The sequence below is a fragment of the Rutilus rutilus genome (genome assembly GCF_951802725.1).
Source record: "Rutilus rutilus genome assembly, chromosome: 23".
Classification (NCBI taxonomy): Eukaryota; Metazoa; Chordata; class Actinopteri; order Cypriniformes; family Leuciscidae; genus Rutilus; species Rutilus rutilus.
Genome location: NC_140233.1, coordinates 16,741,571 through 16,766,045, shown reverse-complemented (window position 1 = coordinate 16,766,045; position 24,475 = coordinate 16,741,571). Strand labels below are relative to the sequence as shown.

Below are 24,475 nucleotides of genomic sequence, written 5' to 3'. Positions count from 1 at the left end.
AAAACTGTCTTATTTATCATATACTCGGGCTGTGTTTCAAGGGCGTGAGCGTCTCGAGCATTCAACTTCTGTTGATTAGGTTAGCGCTTCCCGTTAGAGAGCTGGCAAACACACCACTTGAGCATGAGCTCCATCAAATAGCTATTAGTATGAATCTCCCTCGAGTTCGCAAGATTGTTGAAGGCATTTCACTCATAGGAAATTAAGTAAGATGTAGCGGTTCAAAAGTAGCCCATAACATAAGGGAATTGAGTATCTGGCTGTAAAATAATCTGTGGTTTATTTTTTCTATTTTATTTTATTTTTATTTATTTATTTATGTTTTCCATTGTTAACATTTGATTTCCATGTTATTTACTTTTCTATTTTCTAATACTTTTATTTTATATATTTTTTTATTTGTTTTATTTTCAATGTTTTTATTTATTTATTTTGTTTTATTTTATTTTATTTTCTTAGATCTGAAAAATCTTTTAACTAAGTCTCCTCAAAGTTTCTTCTTTGCTTTCTCTCTCAGCTCACTTCATCAATTAAATGCCCGTGATTTGGTTTCCTCAACAAAACCTGGTGAACTTGGAATAGCTAGTAGAATTAATCTCTCTACATGTCTGTTTCTAAGATAGCGGTTCAGAAGTATCCCTTTTACTCAGAAATCATCCCTTTTTTTAACATTTGGGAATTGTATATTCAGCCCTAATAATTGAGACTTGAGTTTCCAGGATTTTTGGGGGGCTGTCGCACACTCATAAACTCGTTTTGTTCGCCTTTGTTCTTTTTAAATACAGCACACTTGAGCTGATTCATTGTTGATGCTGAATATTAGCCATAGAGGGTTATAATGAGATACATCTTCAGGCAGTGCACAAGAGTGATTCACTCCACTGCGGATGATATCTGCAGTGCATATACTGTGAAAAGTAATGCCGAGATCAAGCCGAAACTTGTGCCTACACGCCACGCATAAATTACAGAAGGATGGCTCGCTGGTTTTAGGCACTTTCCCTCTCCATGTTGTTCTTTCCACAGACCACTTTGAATTACCTCTGTCTAATTGCAAGTCTTGAAATTGAGGTCTAACCTGTGATTAAACCAAGACTTGGCTTAATCAAAACATCTCATCCACCCTCTAATCATTCCCTCTGCATTGTCACAGTCTTCGTGCGAGGCGTTTGGATTGCACTATAGCAAAAGGCCACAATCAAGTCGTTGATTAGAGAACGGTCAGTGTCCTGCATCAAGATCAAGAGGCTTATACCAAATTTGTGCTGAATGTTTTTACGCATTGCGCTAGACAATTTATATGAGGGACAGTGTGTGATCCGTCTTCTGTCTGTGGCTCGTTATAACTGTTATTGACTCCTTTTGTCATATTTTTTATCGTTAAACTTTTTAAATATTTATCTTCCTTATGTTAATTATCTGTTCCTTGCTTTGTTATATTTCATTTCATGTATTTTTTTTCTTTCTTTTTTGATGCAGTTTGTTTTGTTGGGAAGTGTTTTATTGTGGTGGGTTTTGATGATTACCTTTCGAGGGAACTCGACACTGCATCAGTTGCTAACGCTATGGAAATGTCTTCGGCACCAATCATTGGCTGAGGCAGCGATGTGATGTCACTCATTTGGCCGGCATGACTATAAAAACTTACCAGGCATTTTTCAGTATGGCGTAGTGGGTATTAACGTTCCCATAGCGTTAGCAACTGATGCAGTGTTGAATTCCCTCGAAAGGGAACGAGACGCTGCGTCATGTTGTCATACTTCAGGCATGCATGCCTTCCTCCAGACAAATCGAAGTTGATGACGTCTATCTCAGGGTATAGGGTATTATATGTATATACAGTACAGGTCAAAAGTTTGGAAACATTACTATTTTTAATGTTTTTGAAAGAAGTTTCTTCTGCTCATCTAGCCTGCATTTATTTGATCAAAAATACAGAAAAAAAAGTAATATTGTGATATATTATTACAATTTAAAATAATTGGTTTTCAATTTATTATACTTTAAATTATCATTTATTTCTGTGATGCAAAGCTGAATTTTCAGGATCATTACTCCAGTCTATCACATGATCCTTTAGAAATCATTCTAATATGATGATTCATTATCAAAGTTGGAAACAGTTCTGCTGCTTAATATTTTTTCATAACCTGTGATTCTTTTTCAGGATACTTTGATGAATAAAAAGTAAAAAAATAAACATAAAAATAAAAAAAAAGAATGTTTTAAAAATATAAATCTTTTGTAACAACAATATACACTACTGGTCAGTCATTTTTATTTTTATTTTTAAATAAATCAATACTTTTATTCAGCAAGGATGTGTTAAATTGATAAAAAGTGATAGTAAAGAAGATTTATATTATTAGAAAATATATTTTTTTATTTTGAATAAATGCAGTTCTTTTTAACCTTTTATTCATCAAATATATTAAGCAGCAGAACTGTTTGCAACACTCATAATAAATCAGAATATTAGAATGATTTCTAAAGGATCATGTGACACTGAAGACTGGAGTAATGATGCTGAAAATTCAGCTTTGCATCACAGGAATAAATAATTTTTTTAAGTATATTCAAATAGAAAACTATTATTTTAAGTTGTAATAATATTTCACAATATTACTGTTTTTTTTCTGTAATTTTGATCAAATAAACGCAGCCTTGATAAGCATTAGAGACTTCTTTCAAAAATATAAAAAAACATAATGTTTCCAAACTTTTGACCTGTACTGTATGTATACATAATGTATACATATGTATTATGTATATGTATATTATAGGGTATATAGGGTATCTCAGGGTATTCTTTAGTCATGCCAGCAGGCTGAGTGATGTCACATGACTGCCTCGGCCAATGATTAGTGTGTTTTTACACATGCTTCAGACACCGGCACAAACAAAAGGCAATATCATAGCGTCAAGAACTAAAGCAGCCTCTCGTTCCCTTTTCAGGGAACTGGGTTATATATGTAACCCTAAGACTTTTTTTTTTTTTTTTTTTTTTTTTTTTGTTGCTTTTTTTTTTTGTATTGCTTTTATTATTTTATTTTGTTTGGTTTAGTGTTGTATTTTGCTTTGTTGCTGTGTTTGTTTAGTTTTGTAAACAGGATGCAGGTTTTTGTTTTGCTGTGTTGTTTGATTTTTTTTTTTCTTTGTTTTGTTGTTTTTTATTGTGTAAACAATGGTTGTGATTTTAACAGACTGTAAAAATGCGACAATAAAAACCTGTTAATCGGTTCATTGAATAACTATATTAGATCTAACCTTGCATTACTTTACCATGATGGTGTTTAGTATTTGCACCAGTTTTGTTTGTTTTTTATCGTAAATTTCACCAAATTTTTTTACAGTATTGTTTTGCTTTGTTTCGTTTTTTGTTTTGTTTAGTTGTGTTTTGTAAACAGGTTGGCAGGTTTTTGTGTTGAAAAACAAAAAAAAAGATACACAATTTTTCTCTTTGGCAATACAAATGTACAGTTTTTGTCACACCAATACAGTGAACTAGATTGACCGTCATCATGCCACAGTCCCCAATAAGGTCACCTACAGTATTTAGGGATAACTTTATTTTATCATCATGTGTGAGCAGTGCGTGAGACTCTGGGTAATCTGATTATTTTGTTGCTCGAGGTGTGTCACACAGTAGCAGCAAACAGCATTTCCCGGTGAATCCTCCAGGCCCACTCCACAGCTGACTGTATGCAGGTGTTTTAATAATGCATGATTCCCCATCGCGAGAGATGCTCATTTGATACAAACTCTCCCTCCTCACGAGCTGCTCTGTATAATGCTGAAATTGCTCATCTGAGACGACTCCTGTAGGCCCGAGAAACCTCACAGAAACATATAATGATGGAATGATTTTGTATAATAACAGACAACAAACGACGAAGATCCACTCATGCTTTGTTAGCAGTTTAGTCAATTGTTTTGCTCAGAATATGACCCTGATTTAATTTTTAGCTTTATTGATTGTAATTGATTCGCTTTGTTGGTTGAATGGAACTGGAGCATTATGCGTACTTTGTTTATGCAGAAACCCTGATGTTTTTATGTCTCAAGTAATGTCTAATGTGCTTACTGATTCATCTAGGCCACGGGAAATGAGAGCGTCTGATTCAGCATTGCACTTGATAGAGGAGTTTTATGACAATCATAATTTTGTTTTATCTTTTTGGACAGGAAGTGCCAAGACCCTTGTTGTGTTTAATGAAAATGGAGATGCCCCTGGACGCTATGACATCTATCAGTATCAGATAACAAACAAGTCGGCTGAGTACAGAATCATTGGCCACTGGACAGATCAGCTGCATTTAAATGTAAGTTCATCTGCATTCATTTTAAAGTGTGCTTACATTTTAGAGGCCGCTGATAGTTATTTTCTTTGATAATGATGATTATGGTGCAGATGACTGTCATTATGATTATGGCAATTACACTGTACTATTAGTGCTGTTGAATTAACACCCGTAATTCAGAAGTAATTTTTGTTGCATAGATGTAAAGTTAACTGTGAATGTGTTGATACATAGATGCTGATTTACACTACCGGTCTAAAGGTTGTGGTCAGTATGATTTTTTTCTAAAAAGAAAGAAATTATTCATTTTATTCAGCAAATGTATATTAAGTTGATCAAAAGTGACAGTGAAGACAAAAGATGTTACAAAAATCGCTGTTCTTCTGAACTTTCTATTCATCAAAGAATCCTGAAAAAAGTTTATCATGGTTTTCATGCAGAACAACTGAAGGATCATGTGACACTGAAGACTGGAGTCATGGCTGTTGAAAATTCCGTTTCCCATCACAAAAATAAATTCAATTTTAAAATACATTAGAATTTAAAACAGTTATCTTTAAATTGTAATATTATTTCACAATATTACTGTTTTTACTGTATTTTTGATCAAAGAAATGCTGATTTTTTTTAGACTTCGTTCAAAAACATTTATGCGTACCGAATTAATTATATTATATTATATTATATTGTAAATATTTGAATTTTATAGTTGTAAAATTAACTGTAGGTGTCGACTTATGTTCTGATTTTGTTTTATTTTTTAACAGGCCATTATAGCTATTGTTGATTAATTTAGTCTAATTTTCCATCTTTATCTTTTTAGTATCTCTAATGTTAATTTAATAATATATTCCTTATTTATTTGTTTATTTTTGTTTCCCATACAAGTTATTAACCTTTAAACAGCAAAAATGCACCACAAGATGCAAACTCTTTAGTCTCTTGTAGGAGGCATGAGAAATAATTTTTCACCCAATGCTGTTATCATTATCATAGCTGAGTCTGTTTTGAGTTTGTGAGTCATATATCTTGGTTCAAATTTTCTGTGCTCGTTTTGTCAGTCTGACCTTTGTCAGTCTGACCTAAAACCAATACGTACACTCATGGGGCTGAACATTCTAACCTTTTGCAGGAAGCAGTTATATATTAATCTTACTTTTTTTAGTAAAAAAGCAATACAGCTGCTAATATTAATTCTGAACATCTTCGTAAGATGTTGAAAAAGAAAATTAAGTGATATGTTGTTCATGCAAAAACAAAAAAACAAAATTCAAACCAGGATTACTTGAAAATTAAATGTTTAGGGATTAGGGATTATATGGATTATATGCATTATATAGATTATATGGACATTGGAGCTCAATGGCTAAAGGTTGAGTGAGTCTAAGGCATGTTTATAAAAGCTACTTAAATGTCCTAATTAACACCACGATTTGTTTTGAACATTCGAGCTTCAAAACCAATTCTCGTAGACCCTAAAAAGGCATAATAGTTCCAGTTTAAATGCTTTTTGAAAGTTACGGGAATAACTGTGATGTTTCTCTTCAGATGAATGCCATGCAGTGGGCGAGCGGGGATGCAGCGGTGCCCGTGTCTGTGTGCAGCCTGCCCTGCCAGACCGGCGAGCGGAAGAAAGTTGTGAAGGGGGTTCCCTGCTGCTGGCACTGCGAGCGCTGCGAGGGCTATCATTTCCAGGCTAGCGAGTTCACGTGCCATCTTTGCCCGTACGAGCAACGGCCAGATCAAAACCGCACCGGCTGCCAGCCGATCCCCATCATTAAGCTGGAGTGGCACTCGCCGTGGGCCGTGGTGCCCGTCTTCATCGCCATCTTGGGAATCCTCGCCACCACTTTTGTCGTGGTGACCTTCGTACGCTACAACGACACGCCAATCGTGCGTGCATCTGGCAGGGAAATGAGTTACGTGCTGCTAACGGGAATTTTCCTTTGCTACGTCATCACGTTCCCCATGATAGCTGCGCCCGGGGTGGCCGTCTGCTCCTTCCGCAGGATCTTCCTGGGTCTCGGCATGTGTTTCAGCTACGCCGCCTTGCTCACCAAGACCAACCGCATCCATCGGATCTTTGAGCAGGGGAAATGCTCGGTCGCGGCGCCGCGGTTCATAAGCCCCGCTTCCCAGCTAGTCATCACCTTCAGCCTCATCTCGGTTCAGTTAATGGGGGTGTTTGTGTGGTTCGTGGCGGACCCGCCGCACACCGTTGTGGATTACGGCGAGCAACGCACGCAGAACCCTGAAAACTCCCGAGGCGTGCTCAAGTGTGACATCTCGGACCTGTCGCTCATCTGCTCGCTGGGCTATAGCATCCTTTTGATGGTCACGTGCACTGTTTACGCTATCAAAACCAGGGGAGTGCCGGAGACCTTCAATGAGGCCAAGCCCATTGGATTTACCATGTACACCACCTGCATCATCTGGCTGGCCTTCATACCCATCTTCTTTGGGACCGCACAATCTGCTGAGAGGGTGAGTCTATGATGAAGTGCTAATTAAGTGCGGATTTATAAATATATTACAATTTATGTACAATTATGAGGTGAAGACTCGAAAAAGGAGGCCCCCGGAGGCTGCCATGGTGAGATGGTCTGCATCCTGTCGTGTGATGTGACACCTTTACAGGCGAAATGTTTCTAATTTCCCCAATGCATTGCTGCTGACCTGCGTTTTAGTTTTGGATACTGGTTACCAGAAGACTGTATATAACGTTGTTCAAAAGTTTAGGGTCGGTACGATTTTTTAATGATTTTGAAAGAAGCACCTATCTTACGCTCACCAATGCTGCACTTATTTGATCATAAATACAATAAAAACAGTAATATTGTGATATTACAATTTAAAATGTTCCATTATATTATATTTTAAAATGTAATTTATTCCTGTGATTTAGTGTCACATGATCCTTCAGAAATCATTCTGATATGATGATTTGCTGCTCAAGAAACATTGTTGAAAATGGTTTTGCTTAATATATATTATAATATATTGTATTATATATAATATATTATATATATATATATATATATATATATATATATATATATATATATATATATATATTATATATATATATATTATATATATATTATATATATATATATTATATATATATATATAATATATATAATATATTGTTTAATATATATTAAATATTATATTAAACAATAATAATAATATAATATTAATGACATTAATAATAATATAATATATTTGTACAATATTTTATATTAGACTGAAAAAATATATATTAGGCTATAACATATTATCAATTCAAATAATTGATATTATTGATATATTATTATATTATAAATAATTATATTATATATATTATTTATTTATATTATTGTTCAAATAATTTAATAATACAATTATATATTATATCATATTTTATTCTTTATTAGACTGAAAAAAAGATATATTATAAAATATATTATCAGTGTATATATATATATATATATATATATATATATAATTATTGTTCAAATAATTTAATAATACAATTATATACGTATTATATCATATTTTATTTTTTTATTAGACTGAACAAAATAATTATAAAATATTATATTATATTATAATGAACTGTCCTCATATATACAGTTTTAAAAGTCTAATTCTCTCTAAATAAATATTTTTATTTTATTTTACAGATTTAAAAGGCGATTAACTAATTTGAGTCTCTGTGTGGCCTTTTAAATCATCTTTTTTGATATCATCACCCTAATTGTGATCAATTATGTTTACATAATGTGTGTATGGAATTGTTATATGCTTTAGTGTTAGGTAATAGAATTAGTTGTTTTCAGCCATATTTTCAGTTCTGTTAATTACAGTAGGTTATATTACAACTTAACATGAATCATCCCTCAATCGTTGCACAAACATCTATATACATATATATTATTATAGTTATTACTGTCATTATCTATCTTTACATAAATCTCTCGTTATTGTGGCAACATGATGAAGTGAACAGCTGAGGATCATCTATATGTCATCTCCTCATCGGCAGCTCCATCAGTATACAGTCCTTGTTAGTCTTTTAGGTCTTTGCATCAAAAACAATTTCTCATCTAAGAGATGCTCATTATCAGATATATGGAGATGATCAAACATGACCTGGAGGAATAGTGCTGCTGTTAATGGGCCATAAATAGAGCGTGCAGCCTCTGTCGGTCCGGGCCAATGTGGGTCTCGTAATGTTGATGACTTCAGTGGTGGACTGCAGACTGTAGGCTGTTCCCTCTGTTCTTTCATGCACCGGGGTGTATTTCTGTCCAGTGCTCATTAGTGCTGCCGAGAGATGCCAGGATTAAAACACAGCGTCTTCTCTGCACGTCTAAAGTCTGTGGCATGTGTTGCGGAGATTTGCTGTCAGACATTGATGTCAAGTGTTATGTTAAAGGACAATTTGTGCAAAAACTGAAAATTGAAAGCAATGCTCATTAAGAATTCATCTCCAAGAGCTTGACAACACGATTTTCTCAAGATATAACAGTTATAGATGGAGTTGAACTTGATGACCTAACTGCTTTCTGTTAGCATAGATGGTTTCTCTATGTATTTATATATTTCTTGCACTGACGGCAGGCACTCTGGTATACTTGATTCTGGTTGTTGTTGTTGTTTTTTAATAGATATTGTTAGAAAAAATTATGTGGACGTCGAACATCTCGAATATGAAGTTTATCCAGCATAGCAGTTGCAAAGTACACAAAGCACCTTGGGTTCACCGGCGTCAGAACGAACCCTGAACATCCAAATCTTAAACCTTTTATCCTGTTACAGTTTATCACTTGTAATGTAAATGAAGTTCTGTCTTAAATGTAAATTGAGGATAACAATGAAAGGGATAGCCTTCTGTTCCCACATCTTCGATATTCTTTCAAATAAGAACAGCCAAATGTAAAGGTGATAAGATTGTTTGAAGTCCCTGTATTCAGGATGGTTCTTGGTTGCCCGCTGCCGCTCCCATGCTATAAGTGATAATATATCACTCCGGTGATACTATTTACAGTACATATTACTGAGATCGGAAGGAATTGTCTCTATAGCCCCTTTCACACAGAGATTCCAGAAAATACACGGATAAAGTGACCCGGGATTTGACCCGGGTTCGTTTGATTTTGGTTCATTCACACTGCCAGTGATTTGCCGGAATCAGAGAGTGCGTTCACACACAACCCGTGTATGTCCCGGAAAGACACGTGACATCGATGTGACTTGTAATGTCTCAGCAGCGTCTTCAGTTTGCTTATGAGCTGCGATTTCTCTCTCGAGAAACCACGCTTTTATTTTGCATTTATTTCTCTGATTCGATCATAAAATTGCGCATTTCATACCGTTTCACAGCTGGCGAACGATCCCGGCTTCAGCGTCATCACTACGACACGGCATTATTACGGCTTTTGTTCACACAGCGCGCGTCCCGGGACTGAACACGGCAATGTTACTAGGTCCCCAACCCGGCATCGATCCCGGCTTTAAACCCGGGTCGTGTTTGCGTTCACACAGAAGGCGTTCCGGCAATTTGCCGGCAATTTCCCGGGTTCAATGCGCTGTGTGAAAGGGGCTTATGATAAATAAGCTCTTTTTAGGGAAGGTATCTGGCATGGAAGATGGATCGGAGCAGACTATAATTCCTTACAATATATAGAATAGTTAGTATTAATGGGCCAAGTGTTGACTATAAAGATGCGTCTTTAGCCGTTTCTTGAAAATGGACACGGACTCAGCAGCTTGGGTTGAGTTAGGCAGATCATTCCACCAGCAGGGAACAGTCAAGGTAAAGTCCCGTGATAGGGATGTCCTGCCTCTGTGATGGCACCACAAGACGCCGTTCACTTGCAGAACGCAAGCTTCTGGAGGGCTCATAGGTCTGAAGTAGTGAGTTTTGGTATAGGGGTGCAGAGCCAGTGGTTGTTCTGTAGGCAAACATCAGTGCCTTGAATTTGATGCAAGTGCCAATTAGCAACCAGTGCAAATTAATGAGGAGAGGCTTGTTAAAGACCACTCTTGTTTCAGCATTCTAGATCAGTTGCAGAGATTTGACAGTACCTGCCAATAGAGGATTACAATTGTCCAGTCTGGATAGAACAAGAGGTTGGACAAGGAGTTGTGTAGCATGCTCTGATAGCAAGGGCCTGATTCTCCTAACCCAACAGGCACCTTGATATCAATTTGACGTCAAAAGTTAGTCAAGACTTGATCTAGATGCTGCATATCATTTTAAGGTCAGTTTGGAAGGCAATGTCTTCCAGTGGTGAAAAGAGGAAGTTAACCACACTGAAATTGGTTTAATGTATATGCAGGTCAATATGTTTGACATTCAATTTACATCAAATCGATATCATGGTTTAGACCTCAAATTGATATCATATGGACCTCACATTGACATCAATGATTTGTGTGTTTGATTGATATTTATAGCATATGAATTCTTTGTCAGCCTGATTAGTTTAAATAGCATTTTTTATTAACTGAGGCCAAAACTCATCCATTTGGCACATCTTCTTTTGAACTGTGTGTAGCCGATGGATTTGTGCCCAACTAAAATTGCTGTGGGTGGACTTTAACTTAATAAAGAAATAACAATTTCGGACTGGTTTCTAATTTTATTTACATACCCATGCTGAAATGGAAGCAGTGGAGTGATTATTACATTTACCAAATTCATTACAATTTCATAAATGATAAACAGCATTTTTGCTGAAACCCCACATAAAGTATTGGGTAGTATCCATATTTTTTACATTTATAGTGATACCATTATAATTACAATAGATTTTATGTAATTATAATATAATTTTAATACCACATTTACAGGGTTACCAGTTAATTGTTATAAAATTGACACGTTGGGGTCGATTGCTCATATGGCTGAAATAGCTCAGTTGGGGAAGAGTTAGACTGGTTTCGCTTCGATCCCAGGTTTCGGCAAATGACAAATGTGGGAGTGTTTGTGTATGTGAGAATATCTGAGCTATCTAAGGCGGCAGACTCAAGAAGTTTCAATCTTTTCAGCATTTTATTACTTTTTTGGTCGAGAATAGGACAGTGTGTGGATGTCAATTTCATTTCTTCTACAACATTCCCAGAGGCAATTGATGTTGAAAAGGCACATCTGTAGGACCTAGCAGTTCTAGAAATATGGTCTCTGAAGTTTAACTGGTTTTGGTACTTGTGCTGCTACCGTAGCTTCATGTCAGAAGACCTTTCTGCTCGCCATGTAGCGTAGTGTCAGTCATGTCCCACTTGGCACCCAAATTGTGTGGGTGTTTTTTTATACCAAGGACCCTCAAATATGACGATCCCCTTTGCAATGGGACCCCCTCTTAAAATTTAAAGGCGGCTAAATGTGCATAGTATATGTATAAAGTCCCATTAATAATGTGAGAAAGTGTTATATTATTCACAATGAAATAATTGAATAATTGATTTTATTTCAGTTCAAGAACAGTCAATGTTGCAAAGTTGAAAATGTAAAAACGCAGAAAGATTTCTGTGATTAGTATGTTTAGGGGTAGGGTTAGTGTAAGGGGATGGGAATATACAGTTTGTACAGTATAAAAATAATTATGTCTATGGAAAGTCCCCATAAAACATGAAAACACAATTTTTACAAATTTTCTATGATTAAGTCAAGTCAAGTATATTTGTATAGCGCTTTTCACAATACAGATTGTATCAAAGCAGCTTCACAGTATTAAATTAAAATAATACAACAAGGTTTGTTTCTAGTGGAATTTATTGATAAAATCAAATTAGATATCCCCAGAATATCCCCAACTGAGCAAGCCAAAGGCAACAGTGGCAAGGAACCGAAAAACTCCATCAAGTGACCCAATGGTGTCCTAAAACTCCATCAGGTGACCCAATGGAGAAAAAAAACCTTGGGAGAACCCAGGCTCAGTCGGGGGCCAGTTCTCCTCTGGCATTTATGAACTAGAGGCCGGATTGTAATTTGAACTGTAAGATTAAAAATATTATATGAATGCCTGGCTGAAGAGATGCGACTTTAATCTAGTTTTAAACTGGGAGAGCGAGTCTGAGCAACGAACAGTATCAGGAAGGCTATTCCAGAGTTTTGGGGCTAAATGTGAAATCTCCCTCCTTTGGTGGTTCTGCATATCCTAGGTATGACCAAAAGCCTTAAATTAAGTGATCTTAAAGATCGCGATGGATTATAGGGCGATAGAAGATCCGTTAAATAGACTGGAGCTAAGCCGTTTAGGGCTTTATAAGTAAGTAGCAATACCTTGTAATTAATACGGAACTTTATAGGTAACCAATGCAGTGATGATAAAATCGGTGTTATATGATCATATTTTCTTGATCTAGTAAGAACTCTAGCGGCGGCATTCTGGACTAACTGTAGCTTGTTTATTGAGGATGCAGGACAACCGGCTAATAAAGCATTACAGTAATCTAGTCTCGAGGTCATGAATGCATGGACTGCATCAGAAACTGATAGCATATTACGTAGCTTAGCAATGTTTCTAAGGTGGAAAAAGGCGGTTTTTGTAACATATGAAATATGATTTTTGAAAGACAGGTTGCAATCGAGTTTAACACCCAGGTCTTTTACTGTAGAGGATAAAGTAACAGGACATCCTACTATATTAAAGTTGTATTGCGAGAGGTTTTGTGGGCGGGTTTTTTTTTTTGTTTAAAAAAACAAAAAAATGTTTTAAACATAAAACAATGTTTTTTTAATTGTTTTTTTTATTGTTTTTTATTGTTTTTTTTATTATTGTTGGATTATTTAATAGGTTTGTGTGTGCGTGTGTGTGCACAAATAAATACCCCAGTTTGAAAACCTCTGCCCTAAACGAGAATCCTTCTCATCTCAACTACTGAACTTTCTCATTAAAAGTGAGTAAATTTGCAATTTTTGCGATAATGACTGCTAACTGTTTGTTATCCATTGCATATTTTAATAATTTCCTTGCATTCCTTCATTTTGTGATTGTGTGTGTACAACATTTCACTTTTAGTAACCTGTATTTTTGAGACCAATGGTGTGCTACACTCTTCTACTGCTGAGCAGTGACATTTTGAAGGCAACACACCTGTGAAAAGCCTGACATGGTGTCGAATCCAGTTGTGCATGCAACACAGAATTAGCTCATGGAGGAACCAACATAGTAATTAGCAAAGGGGATTTTAAGCACATTGACATTGATCGAGTTTTCCCACTTACAATGTTCCCGGCATATGACGTGCCTGAGGCTCATTACGATAGATTATCCCTTGGAATGTTTCCCTTGCAGACAAAATACCTGCCAATCAACTAAATGGTTTGTAATCCATTGTGCCAACCTATTGAAAATGCTGGGGGAAGCAGCTCCATATTCACCTCAGCATGTGTTTTAGAAAATTCTGCCCCTCGAGATAAAAGCTTGAAAATATGATACCGTCACATGCCTACACTGCATCCCACCACCAACATTTAGATGGTTTCTTTAAGAGACTTCAAATTTAAATGAAACCCCAAATATTAAGGTGTTCTCATGCTTACCATTGTTCAGCGCATTTTTATGGGCGAAATACGGTCATTTCAATAGAAATCCAAGCAATTAGGAAAGATTGCTCCATGCAGATTTCACAACAAGTTCAAGTTGGTCACTTTGATTTGCCACGTTGACCAACAGAAAACTGTTTGGTTTAAAAGTTACTTTCTTAGTGATGGCAAACAAGGTTAAGCATCTAACTTTTTCAAAACCACACACTCTTAAGGAGCGATCACATTTACTGTTGTTCAGCAACTTTTTACTGGCGAAATGCAGTAATTAACTAGCCTGGTAATACCAAGCTCTGCTACTTCGCTTTGCTTCGTAGACAGAGTCTGGAAGGGCATAATTGAAAAGCATTTTCTTTCTCGCGGGGGGGCGCTTGTCTGAAGTTTAAAATCATTGGTTACTCGTAAGCCAATCACATAACGCTTGGTTATGACATGTGTTATGCGCCGACTCAGCCGCATCGAACTTCCACTGTAAACACATGTATGATGCGAAAACAAAACCATCGAGCGAAATACCGGAGTGAACATGGCTGTGAATGACTTTTGCAGATTATGTGAAGTAAATCTCCGCATCCACGGTACAATCAGCGTCTACGTCACGGCTCTCAGCCCGCCCTCTGTTCATTGATTGGCCGGCTGTTTTGAGGCCGGAGGAAAACTTGGAGATAGGTCGCTATCTCAGACTGAGTACAGAAGCGAACTGAAATTGAGCGGAAGTACGAAGTCTGACGTAGTCAGGCTAGTAATTACCAAAGGAATCCATGCATTTAGGAAAAAATTTCCCCGTGCAAAGTTGACCAACAGAAAGCTGCTTGGTTTAAAAGTGAATTCTGTGTGAGTAATGCTTCATAAATAAATGGACTTGGCCTATGTAAATTTCGCTGACATTTTGCTAATGTGGTCAAACATTAATGCCCAAAAATATTACATTAGATCTGCTAGCAATACAAGCTCAACTTCACAAGTTCAGAAATATGTCGGAACGTAGTTCATTATCCAAGATGTAAGCACTACATTTTCAGCTTAGCCACAAGGGGTGCTAAAATGCAACTTGTCTTCTTCCACAGTCAGGTTTGTTTCAGGTTTGTTAGCGTCACATCTATCCAATGCGTTGGTCAAGCATTTGTGTCTCTGATTGCATACAGTACGTTACTGGCTAGAAAATTAATTATACAGTTTTTTCATTGAGCCTGATTTTGATAAGCAAACTATCATGCTTTCTAGCCTATATATAGTACAAAATGTAAAAATCTTCCTCTCAGCTTTTCTAACGTTTAATTATCATCTATTAGATAGCATATCTCATTTAGATTAGCATAAGTGAGTTATAGGCTATTTTTCCTCAGTGATGTGGCTCCACATACACGAGGGATTAGCGAAACGGCAAATTTTAACATAAAAGCACTCTAGCATTCATTTTGAGAAACAAACACTATGAAAACAAACGTGGTAAACAGCTGTCCCTCGGGGTGGAATTAAATGAAAAGTTACGTAAAAGAGGAAATTGTTTCCCTCAAATCAGACCGTTTTTTTCATTCCTCCGCATGACAAAAGACTGAGTCCAAATGGAAAGAAATCTGCCGAGCGTATTTCCCGTTTCCCTTATCTCTCACAGGCTTATTTCTTTCGCCCTCACAGATGTTAAAAAGATTATTGCAATAAGCCACTGCAATATGAGGACACAGATATGAGTATTTTATTGAGGCATGTCTCACATCTCCTTACTCTGTGCTCATTAAAACTTCCAAGTTTCTATACATCTATGCATGGCTTGTAATCTGAACCTTGTTCGCGTCTCCACGTTTCTGCATTAACGGTCTCATTTCTTCTGCATGCTTGTGCATTTGCTCATTGATGGGGACCGATTGTACATTTAGTATTGGGATTGCTTGTGTAAGAAGGAACTATATCCGTTGGTTTCTGTCGGTTCCCTCACTTTGCACTGCGGTACATTTGAATTGAGGGGAACAGATGAAAAGATGAGGAAAGGATGCCTGCCGGGGGTAATCAGAGTTAGATGAGTCATCCGGAGTTTTACAGACAAATTGAATGAGTTCCAGTTTATATATAGTTGGTTGTGTTTATCCGTTCACCAGTCGCATGCTGTGGCATTGATTTTTAAACCACTTAAGCTCCCCAAAGATCTTTAGGTAAATGGAGTTTACTTCTTCGTATGGCTTTTTAAGAGTGTGTTTTCTTTTTTTACCCCTGCTGTTTTGGTGCTACTGACTGGCGCTGTGAATTACAATAGGCACATAAAAATATACAAACACACACACAAGTGATTTTCAGGATACACTATAGGGATATGTGATGCATTCTTGACGTATTTGAGCTAATTTTGCTGAAGATATAAAATGAAAGCGACATTCATTGGATTTTAATGTTTGTCTGTGGAGATTGCATGGCTCTGTGCCTGAATTTCTGCACCTGTTACTATATCTGAAATACATTAAAATAAATTCACTTAGCAGACGCTTTTATCCACAGCGACATACAAATGAGGAATGCTATGACAAAAGTGTTTCATCCTAGTGGTACAAGACACTGGGAAATACTGCAAAGAAAACTTTTAGATTTCACATTCCACATTGACAAGCGCTTATGTGAGGGGTTTAAGAGTTACCTCGCACATAACTTTTGGAGAAAAATTGTGTTTGTGCAAATTCAGTACACTTTTTTTATTTTTTACTGTAGCATACCCTAAGTAAAGAGTAAACTAATATCAAGTGTTTTTTTTAAGCAGCTAGTGCTATTCTAATGTAACAGGTCCTACTCAAACCGCTCTGAGCGGGATTTGATCCGTGGTCTCTGGGTGTGGGAAGCGGGCGCGCTAAAAAGAATGCTAAAGCGCCTCAGAGGCCAGGGGAGGTTTACATGCACAGCTCTTACTGGCCTACGTCCGTTACACTCACCCCCCTAAACCTCACTCCCATCCAGGTCACAGCACAAAAAGTAACCGGTCCTACTCAACCCACTCCAAGCGGGATTCAAACCACGGTCTCTGGCGTGGGAGGCGGGTGCACTAACAAGGACACTAAAGAACGCAGCCACTAACATCAGTCGCTAGCGCGCATCTTGAGGCCAGGGGAGTGAGGTTTGCAACTACATGTAAGATTATTAGTAGGCTGTTGGGTTAGGGTTAGTAGAATAAATGTTACGTGTACACATACATTTATTCTACTTACCCTAACCTAACAGTCTACTAATAATCTAACTAGAGTTAGTTGACATGTAGTTGCAAAGTTATTTATAGCCAGTAGAATGTCTAAAGTGGACCATCAAAATAAAGTGTTCCCAATTTATCCTCTCCTCAAATTTTTTCCCCCTCTCCAAAGATATATGACATTTGACATGGCATGGATAAATATCCTTTTTAAAGCAAGTCATTCGGCGGCCATTTAGAAAACATCTTCAGGCATCTATGTTATTTTTTTTAAATCCACATTGACAAGCGCTTATGTGAGGGGGTTAAGAGTTACCTCACACATAACTTCTGGAGAAAAATTGTGTTTGTGCAAATTGAGTAGCATACTCTGTAGCATACACTAAGTAACGAGTAAACTAATATCAAGTGCTTCTTTAAGCAGCTAGAGCTATTCTAAGTTGCAAAGTTATTTATAGTCAGTAGAATGTCTAAAGTGGACCATCAAAATAAAATGTTCCCAATTTTTCCTCTCCTCTAATCTTTCTCCCCTCTCCATAGATATGACATTTGACATGGCATGAGAAAATATCCTTTTTAAAGCAAGTCATTCGGCGGCCATTTAGAAAACATCTTCAGGCATCTATGTTCTTTTTTTTTTTAAATCTAACAACAATGATATAATAAAATTGTCTTCTTTTGTTTAAATCACTTTGCTGGTGTTAGCTGTTTTAGGATAGTCTTGGCTAATCTGGTCTAGCTGGTGTTCAGCCAGTTTAGCTCGCAAAAACCCCTTTAAAACCAGCATCTATCAGACTAGCTTAACCAGGGGTGTGTTTCCCATACGCGCTGATTAACTATCATAGTACGATGCATTGTTGGAGAAACTAACCAACTCTCCCGTATCCATTCGGTTCATTCACTCAGCAGCTTTTTCCACAACGTGATTTCTCTGAGATGCTGCTGTATAGCGAACATGGCACCTGAAGACTACTTCACTGTTTTTAGTTTCCATGTCTTTTTGTTTTATTTGATGATTGATTAATCCTGGGTTCCCTCTTATATCTTTCTCCAGAGTCCCTTATGCACTTATGCACATTCTTTGTCTTCAAAAACAGCGCTAATTGTTGACACGCTAAAAGATATGGATTTCAATTTGTATATATAACACTGCATGTTATCTTGCTTCTTTTGCCCAAGAGCAAGATCTACAGTATATGTCCACGTAATTTTAACAAGAAACTATGCTTCTAATCACAGGTCGAGAGCTGTAGAACCACCCACACAAGTTTGCAAATGTTCATTTGAACTATGGTTTCAGGACATGCTGAATTGTTGAACTATGTTGCTAACGACTAAACTTGCGAACATATTTGCCTAACAATGCTTTTTGGAAACGCAGCCCAGGCTGAGTGACCAGCAAGCAGTTTAGCCCAAATTTCCCAGCTGGGGGTCCAGCTAAAATACATTACCATTCTAGAAGAAATGCTGAATTGCTTCTTTGATTTAAAATGCAGTACTTCCATTGCCACAGCCGCTACAGTATGTTGGTAGTTTCTCCCATTTATTTTTCAGCGAGAGACCTTCCTTATACTTTCCGGCAGTATGGAGACTTACACAAAAGAGTGGTACTGGGGTCACAAGGTTAGACTTGAATAAAATTACAATTCAAAAGGAGATTCAGTGAGTATTGTCACATTTCCTTGACAGGATGGCAGTGCTCTGTTTTTTCGGAAAGACAGTACATGAAATCCTCTGCTGATGTGTTTACCTCTTTGCCCACATCAATACTTAGTAATACAGTTAATTTGATTTCAGTCTCAACTAAGGAGTAGTGTGGAATTACACCTTCGTGCGGTGTTCTAGATTCTCCACTCCTGACCTAAAAACCTCGGCTCATTCATTCTCAGCACCTTAATATAAACGTTAGGAGCTTTATCATCTGCTTCACCCACAGCAGGCATATGTTATCATTTACTGCTCGTTAGCTTACTGATCACTCGCACCCAAGGTAAGGAAAGTAGTAATATATTTGTTAGCGAAGTTAGCCATTTATCAAACTCTTAGGCATGGCCAAGGATAAATCAACATTTTAAATTGTCTTGCTCTGGGCGTATGGTTGCATCTGAGGTTTGTGAATTTGTTAGCGTTAGCATTATTGAAATTGCTTAGATATTTGAAAAAATGTTGGATGGGATTTGACTGGATTGTGAAAAGTGTGCCAAAATGGAGTCATACCTGATCCTGGGGTTACATTAACTAAATAATCCACTAATATAACAGTATTAACAATAATCCATTGCTTTCTGCGTTAGCTACCTAGCTACATTAGCATCTGAACAAATCCCTAACCCAAATTTGGTGCGCAACTCATCCCGCACAAGTGCTACGGAATGATACATCAAATTGTGTGGCTTGTTGAGGAGAGGTGTGCCATTTGAAATATAATTTTAATCTGATGGACAATAAAAAAAGACTTAAAGACTTCCATAGACTTACATTGAAGGAGGATCCTGGTTCAGTCCTAGAAACAAGGGGCGCCGCTAAATTAACGAAAACATTTACGGAATTTATTAAATGTCTTAAAGAAGTAAATAAGAATGTTCCAAAGTGATTAGGATTTATTTTATTTTTTTGGTTACATTAAAATAAGAAAATATGGTTTTGTGTTTCATTAGACATTGTCGCCTATAGGGCGGCGCACTTTTGTTGCTGTACTGTAACCGTTGAAATAACCCTCTTCTTTTCTCACTCTAGATGTACATTCAGACAGCCACACTGACCGTCTCTCTGAGCCTGAGTGCGTCCGTGTCTCTGGGGATGCTTTACATGCCCAAAGTCTACATCATTATCCTGCACCCGGAGCAGAACGTGCCCAAACGCAAGCGCAGCTTCAAGGCCATCGTCACCGCTGCCACCATGACAAACAAGCTCAGCCAGCTGGCCAGTGAACGGCCCAATGGAGAGGTGAAAACCGAACTCTGTGAGAGTGGGGACAATAGTAGTGAGTACAGTCTTCTCTAACATGCACACTTTGTTATAATGTTAATGTGGAACATGGGTCAATGACATGATGCTAATCTATTCATTTATTTGAAAATACATTAAAAATGCAAATCATGCACTGTAAAAAGTGATCAGTTGACTTAAAGGAGAACTTGGTAACTTTTTTAACTTAATAAAACTGTCTAGAAATCATTTGGATGGTTAAACAACCTGTTCTGGTGATATTGGTGACTTTCCCCGCTCCCCCCAGCGTTCCCAGGCGGAACCAACCTTGCAACTTGGGGACTACCGTCCCGGCAAAATAGAAATTGGAAGTCTCGTGAGAAGCGAGAACTAGAACGAGAACGAGCGCGAAACACAAATTGCTTTACGGCAATTCGACATAAACAAACACGCATGTATGATGTATTACCAGATTACCCACCTCGGTAGACATAGCTCCACGCGATACAGTTGGCTTGCTCCGATCAAAACAAACGCACCTGAGCAGCGGTAGAGAGGGGGAGGAGGCTGTCGCAAGTGAGTTTTTTACGACCGTGTTGTGAAAAATACGCCCCCCCACAGCTGTAGGGGGAGCTCGTGGGGAAAACATGCGACAACAAAAGGGGAAATCAGCGAAGAAGTGACTAGAGTTCCCTAGAGTTACCGAGTTCTCCTTTAAAAATAAGTATTAAACTTCACATATGAAATTCCACATAACTTAATTTTTTCAATTACACATGAAGTTCATTTACTTAATTTGAAGGCAATGGGTTTCCTCAGTTTTAAGTTAAGTCAACTGATAACTTTTTATAGTGTGTCTTTAGTTTGTGTATTGAAATTTATTTTGATATTTTTGGGGGGCATAAAGTAAAAAATTAAAAAACAGGGTTCTTTTCTTGAAAAGAAAACCTTAAGTAGGTTGACATGATATTTTATTTCCTCTTAAAATGGTGGTTCTCAATCTTTTTGACAACAATGTTTGAAGGCCCAACACTCCTAGTTTCTGAAAATTACGTTTTAATAATATTCTTCAAGTTTTTCATTCTTTTAACCAATTTTCACTCATAATTTCTACCTGATTGGGATTGGGATGTCATGTCATGTGGTGCACATAAATATAGAAACTTTTATATTTATTAATTAATAATTCAAATAGAAAATAACGTATACAAAAAAGAATTATTCAATGTGTAAGGAAAATATCGTATTACTTTTTACTTTGTGGTTGCACCACATTACATTTTTAGAGTCCTCTTAACAATTATTGTTGAAACTAGATTAAAAAAATTTTTCATGCATACTCTTAAAGGGTTAGTTCACCCAAAAATTAAAATTCTGTCAGTAATTACTCACCCTCATGTTGTTCCAACCGCGTAAGACCTTCGTTCATCTTCGGAACACAAATTAAGCTATTTTTGATGAAATCTGAGCCATGTTTCACTCCTCCATAGGCTTCCAGTGTGACCGAAACTTGCTGGCCCAGAAAAGTAATTAAAGAGATCGTTAATATAGTCCAAGTGACTCCAGTGGCTCAATCTTAAGTATATCAAGCGACGAGAATACTTTTTGTGCGCAAAAACAAACAAAAATAACGACTTTATTCCACTATTCATTTCCTTCTCTCTGGACCTCTAGTTGGTTCGCGTAGTGTTTTTGCGCAGCGCGTCTGTGTTACACGTCACCACGTAGGCTCACTATTGGCCGACGCCGGTCATGTGTGTGTTGCGTGATGACGTGCAACACAGACGCGCAGCGCAAAAACACTACGAGGCCCAGAGAGAAGGAAATGAAAAGTGGAATAAAGTCGTTATTTTTGTTTGTTTTTGCGCACAAAAAGTATTCTCGTCGCATGATAAACTTAATGTAGTGCCACTGTAGTTACTTGGACTATTTTAACGATGTTTTAATAACTATTCTGGGCCGGTGAGTTTCGGTCACACTGGAAGCCTATGGAGGAGTCAAAATTCTGTCAGATTTCATCAAAGTATCTTAATTTGTGTTCCGAAGATGAACGAAAGACTTACATGGTTGGAACAACATGAGGGTGAGTAATTACTGACAGAATTTTCATTTTTGGGTGAACTAACCCTTTAAATGTCATTGACCCACATACATTCCATTCATATATTTAACAAAGTAAATACAGTATATTACGGACATGTCATTATTCCTTTAGTGGTGGCTAAGCTGTGCATGATCTTTGTTCTAATGAACTGATAACTTCAACTACTCTCTTTGGCATTTATCTTGTCATCTGAAGCTTTTTATTATGAGGAAATGAAGCAGATAAGGATGCATTCACTAGAGGATCATTGCTAATTCATTAGCTATGCTGCCTGCATTGTCTGACGCTAACACTAGATCTCTTATAAAATCTGAATTACTGACTGCAAGCTCATGGAAACAGACTGTACATCAGCAGCCAGTGTGGTGTTACCTTTTACATGAAGGATCCGATCATTAACCAGGGCAAGGGCAGCATACACGGGCCCACAGCACTGTAAAAGTTAATGCAAATGTTCAGACCCTCACTAATGTGCCATGACCCCTCGGCTAAAGGGCTCTAACACTGGGCCAGTTCATAATGAGAGTCAAATGTACCATGTAATGAATGTAGAGAATACCATTTAGAGGACAAACACGTTTTGGTGTTTCTCATTGCAGTTTTACTATGTCCGTTTTAGTGAACAACATTCAAATATGCTAATCGGTGTTGTTGTGAGTCAGTTCTGTACAGGTATTAGTAGCAATATGGGCAATTATTAGGACAATATTTGAAGTGTAAATGTGCGGTCACATTAGCAATGAACTATGAAGCACCGTTCGCACAGATGGTGGTTATGACCCTGAATGTGACTGAACCTAAAGAGATTTTTGGCTATTATTGAGAAATAGTTGAAAAATCTGTGTTAGAATGACATCAGGGTGTTTTAGTAATGTCAAAGGAGAAATTTGGAAGTAAATTGAGATTTCAAGCTTCACAAATGCTACAAAAGCACCATAAAAGAGGTCCATATGACTAGTATAGTATATTTCAAATCCTCTATAGACACAACAAGACTGAAATTCAAGTCGTTTTTCACTGAAAATCTTCCTCTTTAGTAAACACTTAACTGCTGTGACCGGATCAATATAAATGAATCATTCCAACCAAAAGAATGATTTGTCTTCAAAGTTTCAATCTGTTTGTCATAAAGCTATCAAAAGACTTATATGGGCCATTTTTATGCTTTTTTTGGTGCTTTTTTATCATTTTAGAGCCTGACAGTCCCAGTTCTCATTCACTTTCATGACATTGAGTGGCCAAAATTCACCTTTTGAAAAGAGAAACTCGAATGGGTTTCATGACGGTTAAGTGATGCCTGAAGTTTTATGTGCATATTTTCTGTTTGAGTGAATGTCTAAAATAAGGGTTCGTTTTGATTTTAATTGAATTTTGAAGCATGCCATGAATTCTTTTTTGAATGACTTTTCACAACTCAAACCTTTTCTGCAATAAAGGCATTACAAAAGAGTGTTATTACTTTCTCAATTTTTTTCTTCTTACTTTTAAATGAAAGGAAGCAGCAAAATCATTTTCAATCTATGAAACAAAGTGAGCATTTTATCCTGATGGTTGCAGAGCTACGTTCCGAATCTATAAGTTCCCCAACTTACTCTACAATTCTCCCATCTCTTGCTGTGACGTTTGTGTCTTCCGATACACAACAGTCTTCTTTAACTGGCTATTTTCATTTTCAGCACCGTCCACAAAAACAACCTACGTCAGCTACACCAATCATGCCATATGACTGCACATCCTGAAAATGGTTTGGCATGGATCCGGCAGAACAGGATCCAATGACTGAAACCCAAGCATGAGACATCAGTGTTGTTTGTGGACAAGAGGATGGACTCTTGGACTTTTGTTTTTTCTTGGATATTTTATAAGAAAGCCTAGGCGGACATCCAAAAAATGGAGACAAAAGCTGCCATTTACGTGGGCAGCCAATAAAACGGGACACTGGCAAAGAGGGGTAAGAAAAAAAAAAATACAAAAGTTTAAAGAAACAGAACAAATATTGGAGTCGACCATGTTACATGTTATTCTAATTGTAAGTATTTTGTGGTTGTGAAATTTTTTTCATTCTTGTCCCACAGTGTCAGACCTGCATTGGAAAAATGCGTTTGTCTCTTGTATTGGCTACTCTGGTCTATAACCTTGGGTTGTGAGTGTGCAAATGCCATGTTGGAAGCATGCCAATTCAACTTTTTATACAAATAATTTATTTATAATAAAGGAATGTTTTTGAAATGTGGTGGGTGTTTGGACATTTATGTTTTTGGGGATGAAACATGTAATACGTAATTCACAGTAGGGCTTCAACTAACAATTATTTTGATAATCGATTAATCTGTTGATTATCTGTGATTCTTTTTTTTATAATACTAATTTAAAAGCTAAAACTAATATTTGATCAAAATGAATATTTTAGTCAACGTTATTGTGCTTCATTTCTTTGT

General features: G+C 37.0%; 1 protein-coding gene across 3 annotated transcripts in view; it reads left to right on the top strand.

Moving 5' to 3' along the window:
• Positions 1-24,249, top strand: part of grm8b (glutamate receptor, metabotropic 8b) — a 170,145-nt gene extending 145,896 nt beyond the window's left edge. For 2 of the 3 annotated variants that reach the window (XM_084397152.1, XM_084397153.1), the window contains 4 exons: positions 4,186-4,322; positions 5,850-6,785; positions 19,742-19,988; positions 23,714-24,249. In XM_084397152.1, coding sequence (XP_084253278.1) covers positions 4,186-4,322; positions 5,850-6,785; positions 19,742-19,988; positions 23,714-23,763 — 1,370 coding nt within the window. In that variant the 3' untranslated portion in view covers positions 23,764-24,249. The remainder of the gene's footprint in view (positions 1-4,185; positions 4,323-5,849; positions 6,786-19,741; positions 19,989-23,713) is intronic. The other variant, XR_014626003.1, reaches the window with a different exon arrangement.
• The last annotated feature ends 226 nt before the right edge of the window (positions 24,250-24,475 follow it).